The sequence below is a fragment of the Strigops habroptila genome, chromosome 19 (genome assembly GCF_004027225.2).
Source record: "Strigops habroptila isolate Jane chromosome 19, bStrHab1.2.pri, whole genome shotgun sequence".
NCBI classification, from domain to species: Eukaryota; Metazoa; Chordata; class Aves; order Psittaciformes; family Psittacidae; genus Strigops; species Strigops habroptila.
In genome coordinates this window covers 514,644-530,501 of record NC_044295.2, presented here as the reverse complement: position 1 = coordinate 530,501, position 15,858 = coordinate 514,644, and the positions used below count along the sequence as shown (strand labels likewise).

Here is a 15,858-nt window from a genome sequence, read left to right as displayed (position 1 = left end):
TGTAGGCACAGGTATCTTTGAAGCCTCCGTGTTCAAAATGTACTGGGAAGCTGTGCAAACACACAACCTCCAGAGAACAAGTTAATAACCAAGGATCTTCGTCACTTCATCTCATCTTCCCTTGGTTTCTTAGCAAAGGAAGGACAATTGTCACTCCTTCTCTCATCAGTATCCTTTGCAAAAAAAAGATAGTACTTCAGGTTTCCAACCTGAGCTCAAGGTGTTCCACTCTCTGCTCTCTGAATTTAACTGCTAAATGAACTCCAGAATCCCACTGCACAAAACATTCAGCCCTGTACAATGGATTCCTTTTGCAGGGACCAGCAAGCCAGGCTGGCAGCTCCCTCCCCTCTCTCTGCTGGCTGGGGTCAGGGTGTTCCAGAGCCAGGGAAGGTGCTGCTCTGCAACCCTCCTATAGAACACAGGAGCACATACATTCAGGAATAAACCCCCATGAAGCACAGGCTTCCCATGTCTCAGCAAGCACTGTACTCACTGGATCACCCAGGAATCCTACTGGGACCTGGGCACTGAAAAACGTGCTATTCCAAAGGCAACTCAATACTGAATGCCTTCCTCAGGCATCACCATTCTTTGCTGTACCAAGTACAACTCAACCAAACGGCAAAAGCAGAAGAAAAGCATCTGAGTTAGTGTCACATACAAAACTGGCTGCAGGGAAAGGAGATTTAAACTCACTTTTGCAAAGGCATCTCTGCCATAGGTGGCTTCTTGTTCAGTGTGTTGTTTGTCAATGACATCCCGACCTGTAGCTACAGTTCTGAACAACAAAGCCTTCTCCACCATGTCAGATTTTGTTGACAGCAAGTCTGCAATGATGGACACAACCTTGCTGTTCTCGATCACAGGCGTGTCACCATCCACAGAAAACTTCAGGTTCCCCTGCAAGGAGCAGCAAGAGACTCAGTTTCTCAATCTTGCCTTTTATTAACACAAACCCAGCCCAAGTTCATCCCTATTCCGGCTGCTATTCAAGCCAGGAAATCTCCTGTCACATCAGAGTCGGCCATGCAGAGCCACACGGAGCTCCAACATCAGTGGGAGCAGCAAAGCCTGACTCACAGCAAAGCATTCCTGCTCAGGGTTTGGGGAAAACTTACATCAAACACTTCCAGAGGTTAACCAAACACTGCCTCAAGATTCGGAGTCCAGCCATGGCAATTACATGAAGTATCAAACCCTGGATGGAGCGTTTCCTCTTCGCTGCAGCTCGCCACAGAAGCATGAGGCTGCAGTTGTTGTTGCAGTGCTACTGCCCACCAAAGCAACGGGAATATTCCAGGGAAGCTGATCAATGAGCACTGCTAATGGGACTGGACTGACAGCAGCTGCCACAGCAGAGCTGGTACTGCACACCCACAGTGCCAGGAGTAAGCAGCACCACCACTGCGTGATCTGCAGGATTGGGTGCCCTCACCCCCTGCCTGCATGGCCTGGCCCTGCTCTGCCTCTGCTCCTGCCCCAGCACTGGGGCACAACTGCCCCAAGGAGGAGGAAGAATTGGGAATTCCCTCGTCCTGCCTACCTGCAGTGCCTCTCTGCTCAAGGAAGCATGAGAGCTGAGCTACAGGGATGCTGCACAGGAGGGGAGGCTCTGTGGGTCCCGGGAGAATGCAGGTGAAGGAAGGATTTCCTCAGTCCCAGAACACAGAGGATTAAGGTCTCCTGTATCTGGTGCTCAAGTCTCCACCATGAAGTGAAACACCACTTCCCCAGCAAAACCACAGTGGTGATGGTAAGCATGAGGGCAAAAGGGGACAGAAGGATTGTGAGGTGAGAGCTCCCTACCCCCTCACTGCCAAACCCACACAAGTCCTTTCAGAACATTTAACAGCTCCCAGTACTTAACGATATGTCTGGTTTGGGATCTGGAATATGCAGGAATAAATGTCAACTTCCATCATTACTGCAGTGCCCTATTTCATCCAGGAGCTTCACTCACCACTGGAACAGTTCAGCTGTAAACTATATACACTTTTCCAACCAACAGATCTTCCAACTGCTCCTGCAGCAAGGAAACTGGAGCTGCTGGAAGCACAAGTGCACTGACCCCTCCTGAAGAACAGCCTACTCCTACCTGCAGAGGGCAGAGAGCTCACCAGGTGAAGGATGGCCGCCACGATTTTGTAGACAGTCTGAATCTCCTCTTGCTTGAAGCCTATCACTTTCATGGCATCAGCTACTGCTTTGAACTCTGCACCATCATTGATGGAACACTGAGGGGAAAGAGAGGTTTGGGACATGAGGGACTTAATGGAAGTCAGCTGTGAGAAAGCGAAGGTTTTACAAGCCCATGGGAAATATGTCCTTTGCTAGTTTTCAGCTGCAAGACACCGCCAGGAGATTTCTCAGCTTATCCTGTACCACATCCTTGAGCACTGAACCCCATGCTGGACACACATGTCTACTGGGAGCAGTGAGGTACAGAAACCCATCACAGCACCATTAAACAGGCCAGTACTTTCCCAATGGAATTTATTGTGAAAGAGTAGAAGCGACCTGTAAAACCCCCAGGAGAACAGGTACAAGCAGTGCAGTCACAGCCCCTCTGAGGGGGCAGAGAACCTGCAGAGCACCAGCAGGAAATTGCTTGTCACCATCTTCCTCAAGAGGAGCCCCTGACTCCCTCCCTGGGGTGTGTTTTCACTGCACATTTCTAGAGAAGCTGATAAAGGCACCTGAGGAAGCCTCTGGGCTGGTTTGCCAGAGAGCATCTTAAGCAAGCGATTAGGAAATCCGAGAGCCTTTTGGCTGGAGCCTGCTTCAGAAGGACAACACTAGGGACAGCTCCAGACATACTTAGAGTGTTCAGGATTTTGTCCTAGAAACATTATGGGTTTGTTCCCTTCCTTCATGCTCAGAGGTCACTTTGAGGATAAGGCAGATATGAAGAATGAATGGCTTGGTAACTTAAACGGTCTTAGTGTATGAGCCTACTATAATGAGCCCTTATGGCTTTTTAGTCCAGAAACCAGCTTGTAACCAATCATCATAGAATCCCAGCCTGGTTTGGGTTGAAGGGACCTTAAAGCTCCTCCAGTTCCAACCCCTGCCACGGGCAGGGACACCTTCCACTAGAGCAGGTTGCTCCAAGCCCCTGTGTCCAACCTGGCCTTGAGCACTGCCAGGGATGGGGCAGGCACAACTTTGAAGCATAAAAAGTCTGTCACTGGTAATGGGTCAAATATCTATGCCTGCATTCATTAACAAAGGTGATGTCTCTCCTACTACATTTTCCTGCTTTTTATAAGCAGGCACAAGTGTAGTGTGTACACGTACACACACACTTTGAGGGCCAGAAACTCCATTGCAAATAGCACATCGGTGTCACTTTTCCATATTCATCTTACTAATATTGGTCTCAGCTTCTGCCAGCTCAGCAGTACTCTGAGTATTCCAAGCAGCATTTTAAGCCAGATTACCCCTGACTCACTAACACCACCCTCACCTTTATCTGTGCTCCAGGAGAGATGTAGCTGTACGCAGACGCATCCTTCTGTAGATGCAGAGAACGTAACATCTGGTCAGACCCCCCCTGGAGCAGCTGCACAAAGAGCAGTTTAAGACAAGGTGAGTGAAAGAAAGAAAATCCTTCCTTTTTCTCTTTCTTATTCATCTGCTTAACAAGCAAAATCATAAAATCATCCACTTAGTGCTATAGGAGCAGCATCTGGAATGGCAGCACAACGTGAGCAAAACACACAGTCTGCATCGTTGTAAGGCTCTGACCACCAGAAAGTGGTTTCCTAAATGACTGTCCTTTTGAGTGACACAACTGTTTAGAAACCCAGCCTGAACCTCTTCACAGAGCAGACACGTTTCCATCTGTGACATGCCACAGCTGTGTCTTGGCAAGCACAACTACTGCTACGCACAGGGGCTTGCCAACACGGAAATGGCACGTTCATGACAAAGGTGCTAACACGCATCCTGGAGTAGGGAATAAGGGGGGAAAATAAACAAACCTGTGTTTGCCTCACTGCAAAACTGAGAATAAAGGTTACACCAATAGGTTATAGAAATAGGCCAACCATTTCCCCCAAAGGACACACAAGGGAACCACCATACAATATGGAAGACATTAATAAGACACACATACACACACAAAAAAAAGAAGAAAGCCAACTCAGTGTCAAAATTACTTCCATATGGACTGAAGGCCTCAAGAGAAAATAGAGGGATTAGACTTATTACAAATAAAACAGTGAGTCAAAGTCTAATATTCCACCAGACTTGTTTAGTTAGCCTCCTTTTAGGTTTATAAATGTGTTAATATGGGACTGGAGGATAGAAGAAAATAAACCTTCCCATGCTCCTTCCCCAGACCAGGCCTTGTCAAAGAGCTCAAGAACCTCAGCTCACCCAAGACATAACAGGGGAACCCTTCACAAAGCGGGTGAAGGATTTAAATATTTTGCCTGTCATGGCTGGGAAAGGTGAGGAAAGGCTTTTGTGCCAGCAAACCAATACAGACCTGGTAAAAAGAGTGAAAGCTTCGCTCTCCCGCCTGCTGCACAATCACACGAGACTGCAGGGAAACAGAACACAGAGATGGGTATTCCTGGATGTGGGCATCCTGCCTCCCAGCCACCCCCCCTCAGCCACTAATGCATCGCTTCACCACTGCCAGGACCCCCCCAAACTAACCTTACTTCATGGGAAATCTGTAACAGGCACCGTTAGCTACGTGTGACCATGGAGATGGAAGTCTATGATCAAAATTGCTCTCATGGAAGAGTCAAATAAAATGTCATTTTAGTTCAAGAGTTCTTCAGTTGCTGGGAATGAAAAACAGGACTCTGCAAATAAAATTCCTGTGGGCCATAGTCAGGGTCTTATGGTAACCACTTCTACAGCCCCAGGACAGGCTGGGCAGCAGCACCCAGCCACTGTACGAGCAAATGCTTTGCTCTACCACAAGGGCCCTGCTTTAGGGAGCAGGCGATAGCTCCATCTTCAGAGCACCCATTCCCAATCGGTGTAAAACAGCACAAAAAAGCAGCAGAAATTCAGTCAAGCGACGTTACCTTATTTCATCCTACAAGTTTGAACTAGGGAGAATGACACTGTGTGTGTTCCTGCAGAGTGCAAACTCACTGTGTGTTAACTGCTGCTGCTTGGACCTGAACCTCAACTGTGTTCAAAATGGAAACCAATTTAACTTGGTAGAAGTCAAGAATATGAACTAAAGGATGAGGATTTAAGTCACTGCAGCTGCAGCCCTACCCCTTTTTTGCATTAAAGCATCACGTGTTAAATGTTTGGGTTTGTTGTTTTGTTTCTTAACATAAAGTGTTTATTCTGAATATAGACTTCAGGGAAATAAAGGGAAAAGGAAGAAAAAAGCACAAACAAAAAAGCATCTTGTGAGCAGATGCAGTCAAAGGGATAAATCGAAGCCAGACGTGTGTCTCTCACATAAGGAGAGCTGTGAATAGATCATGCCCAGCTTCTCTGGGGAGTTTTACATATTCCAGTGTTTTCAACCACCACTTAATGACATGAAAAACCCAATTATGCTCAGGATCACTGGAACAGATAAAAAGAAAGTTCCTAAAAGATCACACAAGGTTATTCCAGAACACTTCTCACCCCTACCCTTGCTACTTACAGCCCCACATATCGCCTGCTTCTATTCACCACTGAGATCTCAGGATGGGAATTAACAAAGAAGGAGTTTTGCAGACCTTAAGTTAATCTCCGGTTTTGTTCTGGATACAAAGCACAGAGACCTATGTGCCCATAAGCTTCTGAGGAACACTAGTCCCTTAGGAGGTGAGCTCTGACAGTGGGGGTGGTAAAATAAGGGGGCACTGCCAGTGGTTCAGCAGCATCTCAGTTACTCTTGAAGCAAAAAGAAGCCTTAGTCTGAAGGAGCTTCTCCGCCCTCATGTCACCTGCTGACACATCACGTTTGAAAGGACTTTCTGTTGGCAAAACACACATTACAAAGGTAACTACGCAAAAGCCTCTAGAAGTGAGGGTGGTTTACCTTTTCTAGTAAGTAATTATTGATATGCCCCCCTATTGGGTCTCCTTTGAAATCAAAGTTGATATCCATGTATTTCCCAAACCTGCTGGAATTGTCATTCCGGTTTGTTTTGGCATTGCCGAAGGCCTCTAATACACAGTTGGATTTCAGCAGTATGTTCTTCACTCTGGAGTACAGATGAAGGAAAAGAGAACAGGATAAGTCCAGACTTACACATTCAAACCACTGAAATCTTTTTTTGCAGGCATTTCTCCAGAAGAATTCCATAACAGCAGAGATGGGCTTTGATGGCAAAGTTCAAGTTTTCAAACTAAAGTTTTCCTTGTGATTTTAGCAATCAATATTGTAAAATTCCCAGATTAAAAGGGATCTGAAGAAGGCAGGTTAGTGCTGTAAAAATCAGCACCTACTTAGTACAAGAGACCATCTAATAACATGGTGCTCAGAGTCATAGAATCCCAGCCTGGTTTGGGTTGAAGGGACCTTAAAGCTCATCGAGCAGGGACACCTTCCACTAGAGCAGGTTGCTCCAAGCCCCTGTGTCCAACCTGGCCTTGAACACTGCCAGGGATGGGGCAGCCACAGCTTCTCTGGGCACCCTGTGCCAGCGCCTCAGCACCCTCACAGGGAAGAGCTTCTGCCTCAGAGCTCATCTCAATCTCTCCTCTGGCAGGTTAAAGCCATTCCTCTTGGCCTGTCCCTCCAGGCCCTTGTCCAAAGCCCCTCTCCAGGTTTCCTGGAGCCCCTTTAGGCACTGGAGCTGCTCTCAGGTCTCCCCTTAAGAAGCCTTCTCTTCTCCAGGCTGCCCCAGCCCAGCTCTCTCAGCCACAGACACTCCACAGAAAGAGACTCACAAACAGAACAATTTCATTGTTTCTGTGCAAAGCCCTTACCTTTCCACCTCAGCTCTCTGCCCAGGGTTGGTAATGGCTGCTATGTAATGCATAATATATTTACTGGCCTCAGTTTTCCCAGCCCCGCTTTCACCTGAGGGCATAAATACAAAAGATGACACAGCAAATGGAAAAGAGCAAAGCAAATGAACAGCATCTCTTAATTCTACACCAGAGTGTTTGGGGGTTTTAAAGCAATCTTATTTGTGTGCACTTTGCATGTTTTCTAAACACAGCCATCACCTGCCTGGTTGTTGCTGCTTTGCTGACTTAGAAGCAGTTAGATGTAAGGTTGGTAAAAGGCCTGTGGACACAGAGGATCAAAAGGAATATTGTTAGAGGAGAAGGATGAGCATCCAAGAGGCTTGGCTAGCAGCAGTGCCGGGAGCTGCAGCACAAGAGGCTACTGTTGAGCACAGCAGCTCGGGTCGCTCGCTTTTCAGAGCTGCTGAAGCACGGGAACATCAAGGAAACCAAGTGCCAGGATCCAGATAGCGACCGTTCATGGTACAAGCCCTGCTCCCACTGTTTGGGCCATGACAAGTCACCAGTCTGGCCATCGAAACAGAGAACAAAACCTTGGCTTGTCATCTAAGGGACAAAAATCAGCAGTTCTCTACAGAGACAGGAACCCTGCTCACGCTGACCTCCATTCACCCGGGCAGGGCAAGCAGAGGATGTGCAAGTTATCACTCTGCGTGCACAGGTTAAGCTCATGACTGACACCAGCTTTGGAATTAGATAAGAAATAACTGTTAAGGTCCCCACAGACAGATTCAGATGCAAATAAGCAGTTTTAAAATTCATGAAGTTTTCTTTTATGAAACGCTGTCATTAGGCAAATCATTCTGCTGCTGCTGCTGCCTAGAATTTCACACAGCTCAAGTGTTCATCCTCATGCAAAGCTCTGTCAGCTCACCTGATATCACAATGCAGGTGTCTTTGGATCTCCTCTTCATCGCCTTGTAAGCAGCATCAGCAATGGCGAAGAGGTGAGGAGGCCTCTCGTACAGCTCCCTTCCTCTGTACTGCTCAATCGTGTCCCGCCCATAGATGTTCAAGTTTTTGTAAGGATTCACGGAAACAACCACCTCCCCGATGAATGTGTAAATCCGGCCTTTTTCAAACCTACCCGGGAGCAGACAGAAGGGGAAAAGGGAATCAGTCAGACACAGACCAGAATATGGCTTCCAAGGAGCTGCCTGTTTCATCAGGTGAACTCCTGAATCCACCACCCCACTGAAACGTTACAATAGACCATTGACTATGGACACGAGCTGACCCACACGGCCCAGAGGGCACCTCAGTGTATTACACAGAGCTCTGCTGTTACAAGCACCAAGAACTAGGGCTCCCTTTGAATGTTCATGGTCTAACCACATCTGCAAGAAAGCAAACCAAGATACAAGCCAAAAAGGAAAGTATGGCCCTTCAGCTCTAGCCATTAAGCTCCCACTCCACCCTCTGCACAAGAAAGCACTTTGATATCACCAGTGCTGCTAAACCAGAAGAGAAAGCATTGGAAGAACATGTGAAAACAACCCAAAACTACCCCTTTCCTAAGCCCTACCTGGGCCTTTGTGTTCTTTCTGCAAACAAGACAGACAATAACTTGACATTTGTTTTTAAAAAGGTGTTAAAAGCTGTTTCCAAAGGAATCCCCATTTCAGTGAGCTATCTAGCAGGAGAGCACAGAGGGAATTCCAGATTAACAGCTGAAGGATTCGTACAGCACTTGCTTCTCAGGAGGAGAAAGGATGAGAGCAGATTTAGAGCTCAACAGGCAAACTGTGTCATTCCTACCATTAAATACCTGTCTGCACCCTGTATTTAAATCTTACAACATTAGATGGCACCACACCACCTCTAACGAGTACAGGGGCCTTTCCTAAGCCTTAAGGGACTCCACAAATTCTAGCGTTCCTTTATGGAATTTATTACCACCCCCATGTGGTGACAGGCTTGACATTTCCTATTGTTCACGGGAGAATTTCCTGCAGCATCTTGGCAGCGTTGGCTTTTAGCAGGTGTAATAAAACCCCAGAAATCCAATCCAGCAGCCAGCATTCCACTTCCTAGAAGTGATTTTGCTTCTAATTCCAGCTTCCTCCAGAAAGACTTCACCAAGAGACACAGCAACTGCGAAACGTCTTTGTGTTTTCGCATTCAGTTTTACCTGCAGTTAGTCCCGATACACATTTGCCAAGACATTAGTGAGCTTCAAATGCAAAGAGATTTTCTATTGCAGCCATATATGTTGTTTGAAAGCTATAAAAACTGGTTTAGAAGTGATAAAGCCATTCTAATTAGCAGTACCAGCTGCAGCTCAGCACCTATCCCAACAAAAACAAAGGGCAATGCGCTGCCACAACATGAAGCAACCAGCACAGAAGCCTGGTATGAAATACAGAATCACAGCCCAATTCTTAAGGCAGGCTCAGGTCCCCTGGAGGCCTCACATACTCAGTCCTTGTTGTCTGCCACCCCTGATTTTAGTTCTTTGAAGCACAAAGCGCCTGGGAATGGTGGTAGCTGGAAGATCCTAAACAGGCAGAAGACACACGTGGTGCAGACATCGGATACCAGGCTGCTCGTCTCTTGCCCTCTCTGAGCACATGAGGAACTCTACGTAGACACAGGAGAGCTCAAGAAAAACCAAATACACACAACCCCGTTTCTATTAAGGAGATCGAATCACACTGGGCCATACACATGTAATAGAAACTGTTACAAGGACATCAACCCCAGCAGAATCCTGCCCATCTCTTTGGAGACAGGGCCCCTTGGGCAAGACTGCTCTCCGCAAGTCACTGCGCAGCAAGCACATAACCATGACTGAGGGCACTATTAGTGACGATAACAAAGTTACAGCAGCTTCTGGATGAGGTTTTAAGCCTCACCGAAGTGCCAGACACACGGCTGGAGGCTCATGGTCAGCACAGGGAGGTTGAGGGGGAGTGTTTTAGCTGCTGAGAAGAAAAAGAATAGAAGGACCTCCCTACTGAAGCGTTGTGCCAAGTCACCACCACAGTACCCTATACTTTGACCTCTTCCTTAAGTAATGAATTATGTAAACTTCCAGCAGCACAGCACAGTTTAAGTTTCCTCCCTTGGCAGTTCAGTGGCCCCAACTGCCTCGTAAGCAGAACCTCCAGATTTGCCTCTGCCCCATGGCTGGATGCTCCAAAGAGCCCCGAGCAGGGCACAGCTCGGTTTGGAGGGTCACTGCTGCACTGTGCAGTGGTTTGACATACTGCCTGCTTGCTTCCCTGACAGCTCTCTGACAACAGAACTCACATTTGGCCTTAAAGTCAAGTTTGAGAAGGTTTTACTAGACTCTGGCAAGTGGTGGCTTCAATCTTTGTGGCAAAAGGCAGATAGAGATGAAGGATAAGAAGGATGCATTTCCTGGCTTGGCAAATGGGCAGCCCTCAAGCTTGGCTTTAAGGATACAGAGTTTATGAACAACCTACACCCACATTTACCTCTCTATTCATTTTTCTTTACTTCTTAGCACCAGAGTGAAGATTCCAGAGCTGTGCTGAGATGATCCCAAAAAGAGCTGTCGCTCCTCGCTCCTCCTTGCTGATAAAGCCTCTTTTCATCAGACAGCGCAGCTCAGCGCAGCAGCAGGCCAAGAACAGCAGAGGCTGTTTTCCTGGCTGCATTGCTCCGGTGTGAGATTCCTGCTTTCCCTGCCCAAGAAGAACTCATGAAAACTTAAGAAAACAACCAACAGCAGCAGCCCAAGCTGGAAGGTACGTGCTGCGTTAGATTTGCTGTTCTTCTGCACGACAGGGTCACAACGCAAGAAGACAAAGCCACCCAGTGCTTTTGGGAAAGGCTCATCCATTGGGCATCACACTCCACCCAGGGAAAGCTCATCAACATAAAGAACAGTGTAATCCTTCACGTACAAGTGGAATTCTGTCATGCAAAGCAACAGACAACACACCTGATAAAAGGAATCCCTGTACCTACTCCTGAGGGTCCACACCCCCATGGCCAAACCTTGTTTTGCACCTATCACAAACATCACATCGTCTTGTGCTGCGACTCTGAAAAGACTTCTCTGCGATGATTCTATTTGAGTAACTTCTGTATCAGCATCTTCTGAACCTTCCACTAGCTCAGCAGCCAAAAGGAAACTCACAGTATTTAATCCTTCTTTTGAGGAGGAGCATCAGCTCCTTCACGAGAAGTTTTGATACCAGTTTTTACTACCTTATTCAACCATCGACTGATCATGAGAAACTACAAACCAGTAAGTCACAGAATAGAAATCATCTAAAAGGGTAGAAATTATTGCCTAGGAAGGACGACTGCCAAGGCAAGAGAAAAGGCTCTTACTTCGGTTTGTAGTTGTTATTTTTAGAGAAGGGAGTTGATAAAAAAGAATGTATCCCAAACCCCAGACATCCCATGTTCACATCCAACTGCCGTTGGAAAACACTGCAGAAATGAGCAAAGTGAAGCGGAGATCTTCACCACCAGAGAGCACTCACATTTAGGATTTCTCCCACCTGCCAAACACTCCAGTCAAAAATAAAACTGCTCTTACCGAGGAAATGATGCAACTTCAAATGCACTCAGTACAAATAAAGAGTTAGTTGGCACCACTTGGAACCCATACTGCAAACCAGCGTCTGCAGCACGCAGCCCCTTACACAGGGGCACCCACCATGCGACCGCCACTCAACTGCTGCAATTCAAACCAGACGGGGAATTTCTGATTAATCATTTACACGCGAACTCCTCCGTACCGAAAGACCAACAGAACCCGTGGGGCTCGCAGCAGCTCTGCAGGCCTACTGCTGTGCCCAGAGCTGAGCTCACTCCGAGATAACCTGCGCCAGCTGCCAGGGAACCCGTCTGCAGCGCGATCCCAGGCTGGGGCGTGCCGCGGCGCCTCACGAACACATTTGCCATCTCTCCCTCCATCTGTCTAATGTCTGAGGAGCAGAGCAACTGCTGGAAGAATCATGTCAGGTCACCAGTTGTCTCATTTGCTGTTACTTGAAGAGAGCTGAAGTGTAGCTATTGGCATCGGGGATCATTTTCTCCTGGGGAAAGACCCTCTCTCAGCTGGAACTGCTCCTTTCCCCACTGCTCCCAGACTGACATCCCATTCTGCTGCACATACACACAGACACACGAGAGCTTTCCAACAGCAGCAGGTGCTCAGTGAAGCTCCTTCCTCTCCCCCCTCCCGATGCTACACAGATGCTCCAGAAACAGAAGGCCTGCACAAGCCACAACACAGCCATGAGCCGAAGGCAGCCTGCAGCCTCACTGCCCAGCAGCGGCTTACAGGAAAGGAGCTGTCAACAAGAAAAGCATCATCCCAATAATTCAGGACAGACACAGGAGTGCTGCAGAGGCACCAGCCTGTGCTGACAGCCAACAGCACACCCAGTACCCCTCAAGGTTAACAGTAAAAGCTGACGGTTTCAAACTATTACCTGTTTTCAACTTCCTCACTAACTCCAAAGCACAAGCTGAAGTATTTCCTAGGAGCATACTGCTTTTCTTCCTCCCTCCTTCATGCACGGGCAGAAGGATCCAGCAGCTGCACACCTCTGGCATGCAAAGAGGGACAATTCCTTTCCCTGTTGCAACAAACCCTGTGTGGTTTGAGTTATTCCCCCAAAGGGGTTCATAGATCTTTAGTTATTTTTTACCACCAAATATATACATTTAAACCTTATTTCTGCAGGCTTTGGCTCCGTTCTCATTGTAAACAGGCACAAAGACATTTAATTAAAACTCATGTTCATGGATAGTCAAGAATGAGCCTTCAGGATGTGTTTGCTAAGGGAGGGAATTTCAGTAGACTTCTGGCAGTGAAGTGGATTTACCTGGGTTTAAATGCAAGACTGCAGAGCCAGCTGTGCTGACACAAAGGAACAACTATTCTTCTCCTGCTCTGGGAAGTGAGATGACTTTGCTTTAAGCACACCCTGTGTGTGTCAAACAATTGTGCCTTTTATATGCCATATCAGGTCTCTCTACTAAGATTTCAGGACAACTTAAATACTTTATTTTAGGTAAACCTTGCAATAAACTCGGCCGTCAAGCCGAAAAGAATGACTTTTGAGTCTTTCAGTAAGTTGCTCATAAACTGTATTATAGCGACTCATCCTCAGCACAAGAGAGCTCAGATAAACAGGATTTGTGTTGGCAGAACTAGAGCTAAAATATTCTGCACTTGGAAAAACAGAGCAGAAAACTGTCCAGTCAGTATTACCTCCCTGCGCTGGGAACACAATCCAAGTCTATCACGGCTCAGAATATACATGTCTACAATGCTTTGATCCATCCTGAGGGACAGAAAAACGGGAACTGAAGTTCATTTCATGCGCAGGTGAAGGTTTTCCTTGCAGTTGTGCTGCGTGGATCCAGCTTTCCGATGCTGCCAGTTGAACAAAATAGGAAATGCCATTCAGCGCGTTCCGCACCACTCCTTTCCTGTGCGGAGGGAGCAGAAAGGGCAGGGGGAGAAATACTTCATTCAGCTGCAATTTGCAGTCAGCTTTGGAAAGGAGGTTAAAAGAGTCCTTTGTAATGATGTCATGGGTTGGTTTTTTTAAAGAAAACAGTAAACTCTGAGTGACTGGTGCCACATCTCCTCAGCAAACCACCATCTGAGCACACTGTAATTTGACAAGGCTGATTCAGCTCCAGCCCAGCAGACCCTCGAGTCATCCACGCAGCTTCGCAAACCCACTAGGTAAGGTGGGGGAAAGGGAAGCTGGAAGCTAAGCTAGCTCTAACGAATGCTGAGTAACAGCTAAAGCTGTGAAATGGAGCTAGTTAGAAATGGGACTAATATTCAAATCCCTCTCCTTAAACGTGAAGTTAAACCTTGCACTGAAAAAATGCCAAACCACTAAACATGGGAGTCACTGAACTCTCATTGCTATTTGCGTCAGACCGACCGAGCTGCCTCTCCTCCAGCAGGGAAGAAGCTCTGCGTCCTCTTTTTACATGGCTACAAGCAGAGCAGGAGGCACAAGCAGCCTTGTAACAGATAATGAGACAAAAGGCAGTTCTTTGGAAAGCTCCCAGAGATGCACACGTAATGCTGTGTGGTTTTATTCCCATCCACACAACAAGAGAAAGTTGCTGTTGAGCACAGGTGGAGGGAAGAAGCTCACTCATGATTTCTCCATGTCAAGCAGTAAAACTCATTCACGCTTTCCACGTGAACACTGTAAAATCCTGGTGCAGTAAATGATATTGCTCTGCTCTGAGCAGGAGCTTGCCCTGAATGACCTCCTGAGGGTGAGTTATCCAGTGACCCTATACCTGACCAGGAAGGAGTGGAACAGTCTTGGGAGAGCAACAAAAAGATTGCCATGTACCCATAACCTCTAACTTCTTAGCCTGTCAAACAAAAGCACATGATCTCTAGGATAGTACAAAGAAAGCTCAAAAGTCAGGTATGTGTGTCCTGGGTTCAGCTTTAGCAGTCATTCTTCTTCTCAGTAGCTGGGGCAGTGCTGGGTTTGGGCTTTGGTCTGAGAACACCACTGACAACACACTGATGGTTTAGCTGCTGCTCAGTAGCACTTACCCTGATCAAGGACTTTTCAGTCTCATGCTGTGCCAGTGAGGAGGGGCATGGGAAGCCGGGAGGAAGCAGAGACAGGACACCTGACCCAAAGGGGTATTTCATCCCACAGCACGTCATGCCCAGTACAGAAACTGGGGGGAGTCACCCAGAAGGCCCAGATGGCTGCTCAGGTCAGGCTGGGTACCAGTCAGCGGGTGCGGAGCAGTTGTATTGGGCAGCACACCGTGATTATCCCTGCAGTTTGGGAATTCAGCTCTGTTCACCAGATTATACATCACTATGTAACGGGTACACCACCTTCCAATGTATCAGTGGACAAGACTGCAGCACAAAAGGCAAAAGCCAGACTCATGACCAGTGCCTGGACAGATCTGCATCATGCAGAAGATCCGGTCCCACTTCACCGCCCCGGTTCAGTGGCGCATGAATTCTGCGGTGGTAGGTTTGTCTGAATAGTCCAGGCAAGGACGAGCTGAGACCTCTGACAACAGCTCTTGTGTCAAGGGATGCTGAAGGAACTATAAAATCCCACAACACAACAGAAAGATGAAGAAACATGCAGGAAAACAAAGACCATGACTGATACCCTGCTACTTCCTCCTAACTTCTCCAGTAACTTCGGGAAACAAGAAATCTGGAGAGGGACTTTTGACAAGGACATGTGGGGACAGGACAGGGGGAATGGCGTGAACCTGCCAGACGGGAGATTGAGATGAGCTCTGAGGCAGCAGCTCTTCCCTGTGAGGGTGCTGAGGCGCTGGCACAGGGTGCCCAGAGAAGCTGTGGCTGCCCCATCCCTGGCAGTGTTCAAGGCCAGGCTGGACACAGGGGCTTGGAGCAACCTGCTCCAGTGGAAGGTGTCCCTGCCCGTGGCAGGGGGTTGGAACTGGATGAGCTTTAAGGTCCCTTCCAACCAAACCAGTCTGTGGTTCTACGATTCTATGAAACAAAGCCCATATATGTTTGTATAAAAAAACATAACCTGAAGCCTCATCAGCAACTGCATGGTGATGACTTAGAGCCTTACTTTCTACACCATCTCCTTCTCATACGTCTATGATATCCTATAGCACCTTCCCAGTTTTCTGCATACACTGCACAATCAACAGAACTCTGTACTCACAGCTAACTACACCTCAATCTATCCCACGAGCCAAGGTGCCAAGGTACAACCATGATATTTCACAAGTTTCCTTTGCAGATGCTTGGAGGCTCCATCTGCAGTCAGCTGCTCCGAGATGCTGATGTTCACATGCTTCATTGTTCTGCATTTGCTAAGCTCGTGCCCAGTGCTGAGTTGTGAATGCTGCTGGAGTCTCCTCAATACAGCTTTGTTTTGATACAGGCCTCCAAAACCCCAAGAATCATCTTGCAGT

The 15,858-nt window shown here is 47.5% G+C and overlaps 1 protein-coding gene across 1 annotated transcript in view; it reads right to left on the bottom strand.

The window, feature by feature from the left end:
• The window catches only part of MYO1D (myosin ID), a 128,838-nt gene that overhangs the window by 91,386 nt on the left and 21,594 nt on the right, over positions 1-15,858 (bottom strand). The window contains exons 2-8 of the mRNA XM_030508633.1: positions 7,826-8,034; positions 6,907-7,000; positions 6,014-6,179; positions 4,496-4,549; positions 3,470-3,565; positions 2,121-2,237; positions 700-903 (exon numbers count right to left, since the gene is read on the bottom strand). Of these exons, the coding sequence (XP_030364493.1) occupies positions 700-903; positions 2,121-2,237; positions 3,470-3,565; positions 4,496-4,549; positions 6,014-6,179; positions 6,907-7,000; positions 7,826-8,034 (940 nt within the window). The remainder of the gene's footprint in view (positions 1-699; positions 904-2,120; positions 2,238-3,469; positions 3,566-4,495; positions 4,550-6,013; positions 6,180-6,906; positions 7,001-7,825; positions 8,035-15,858) is intronic.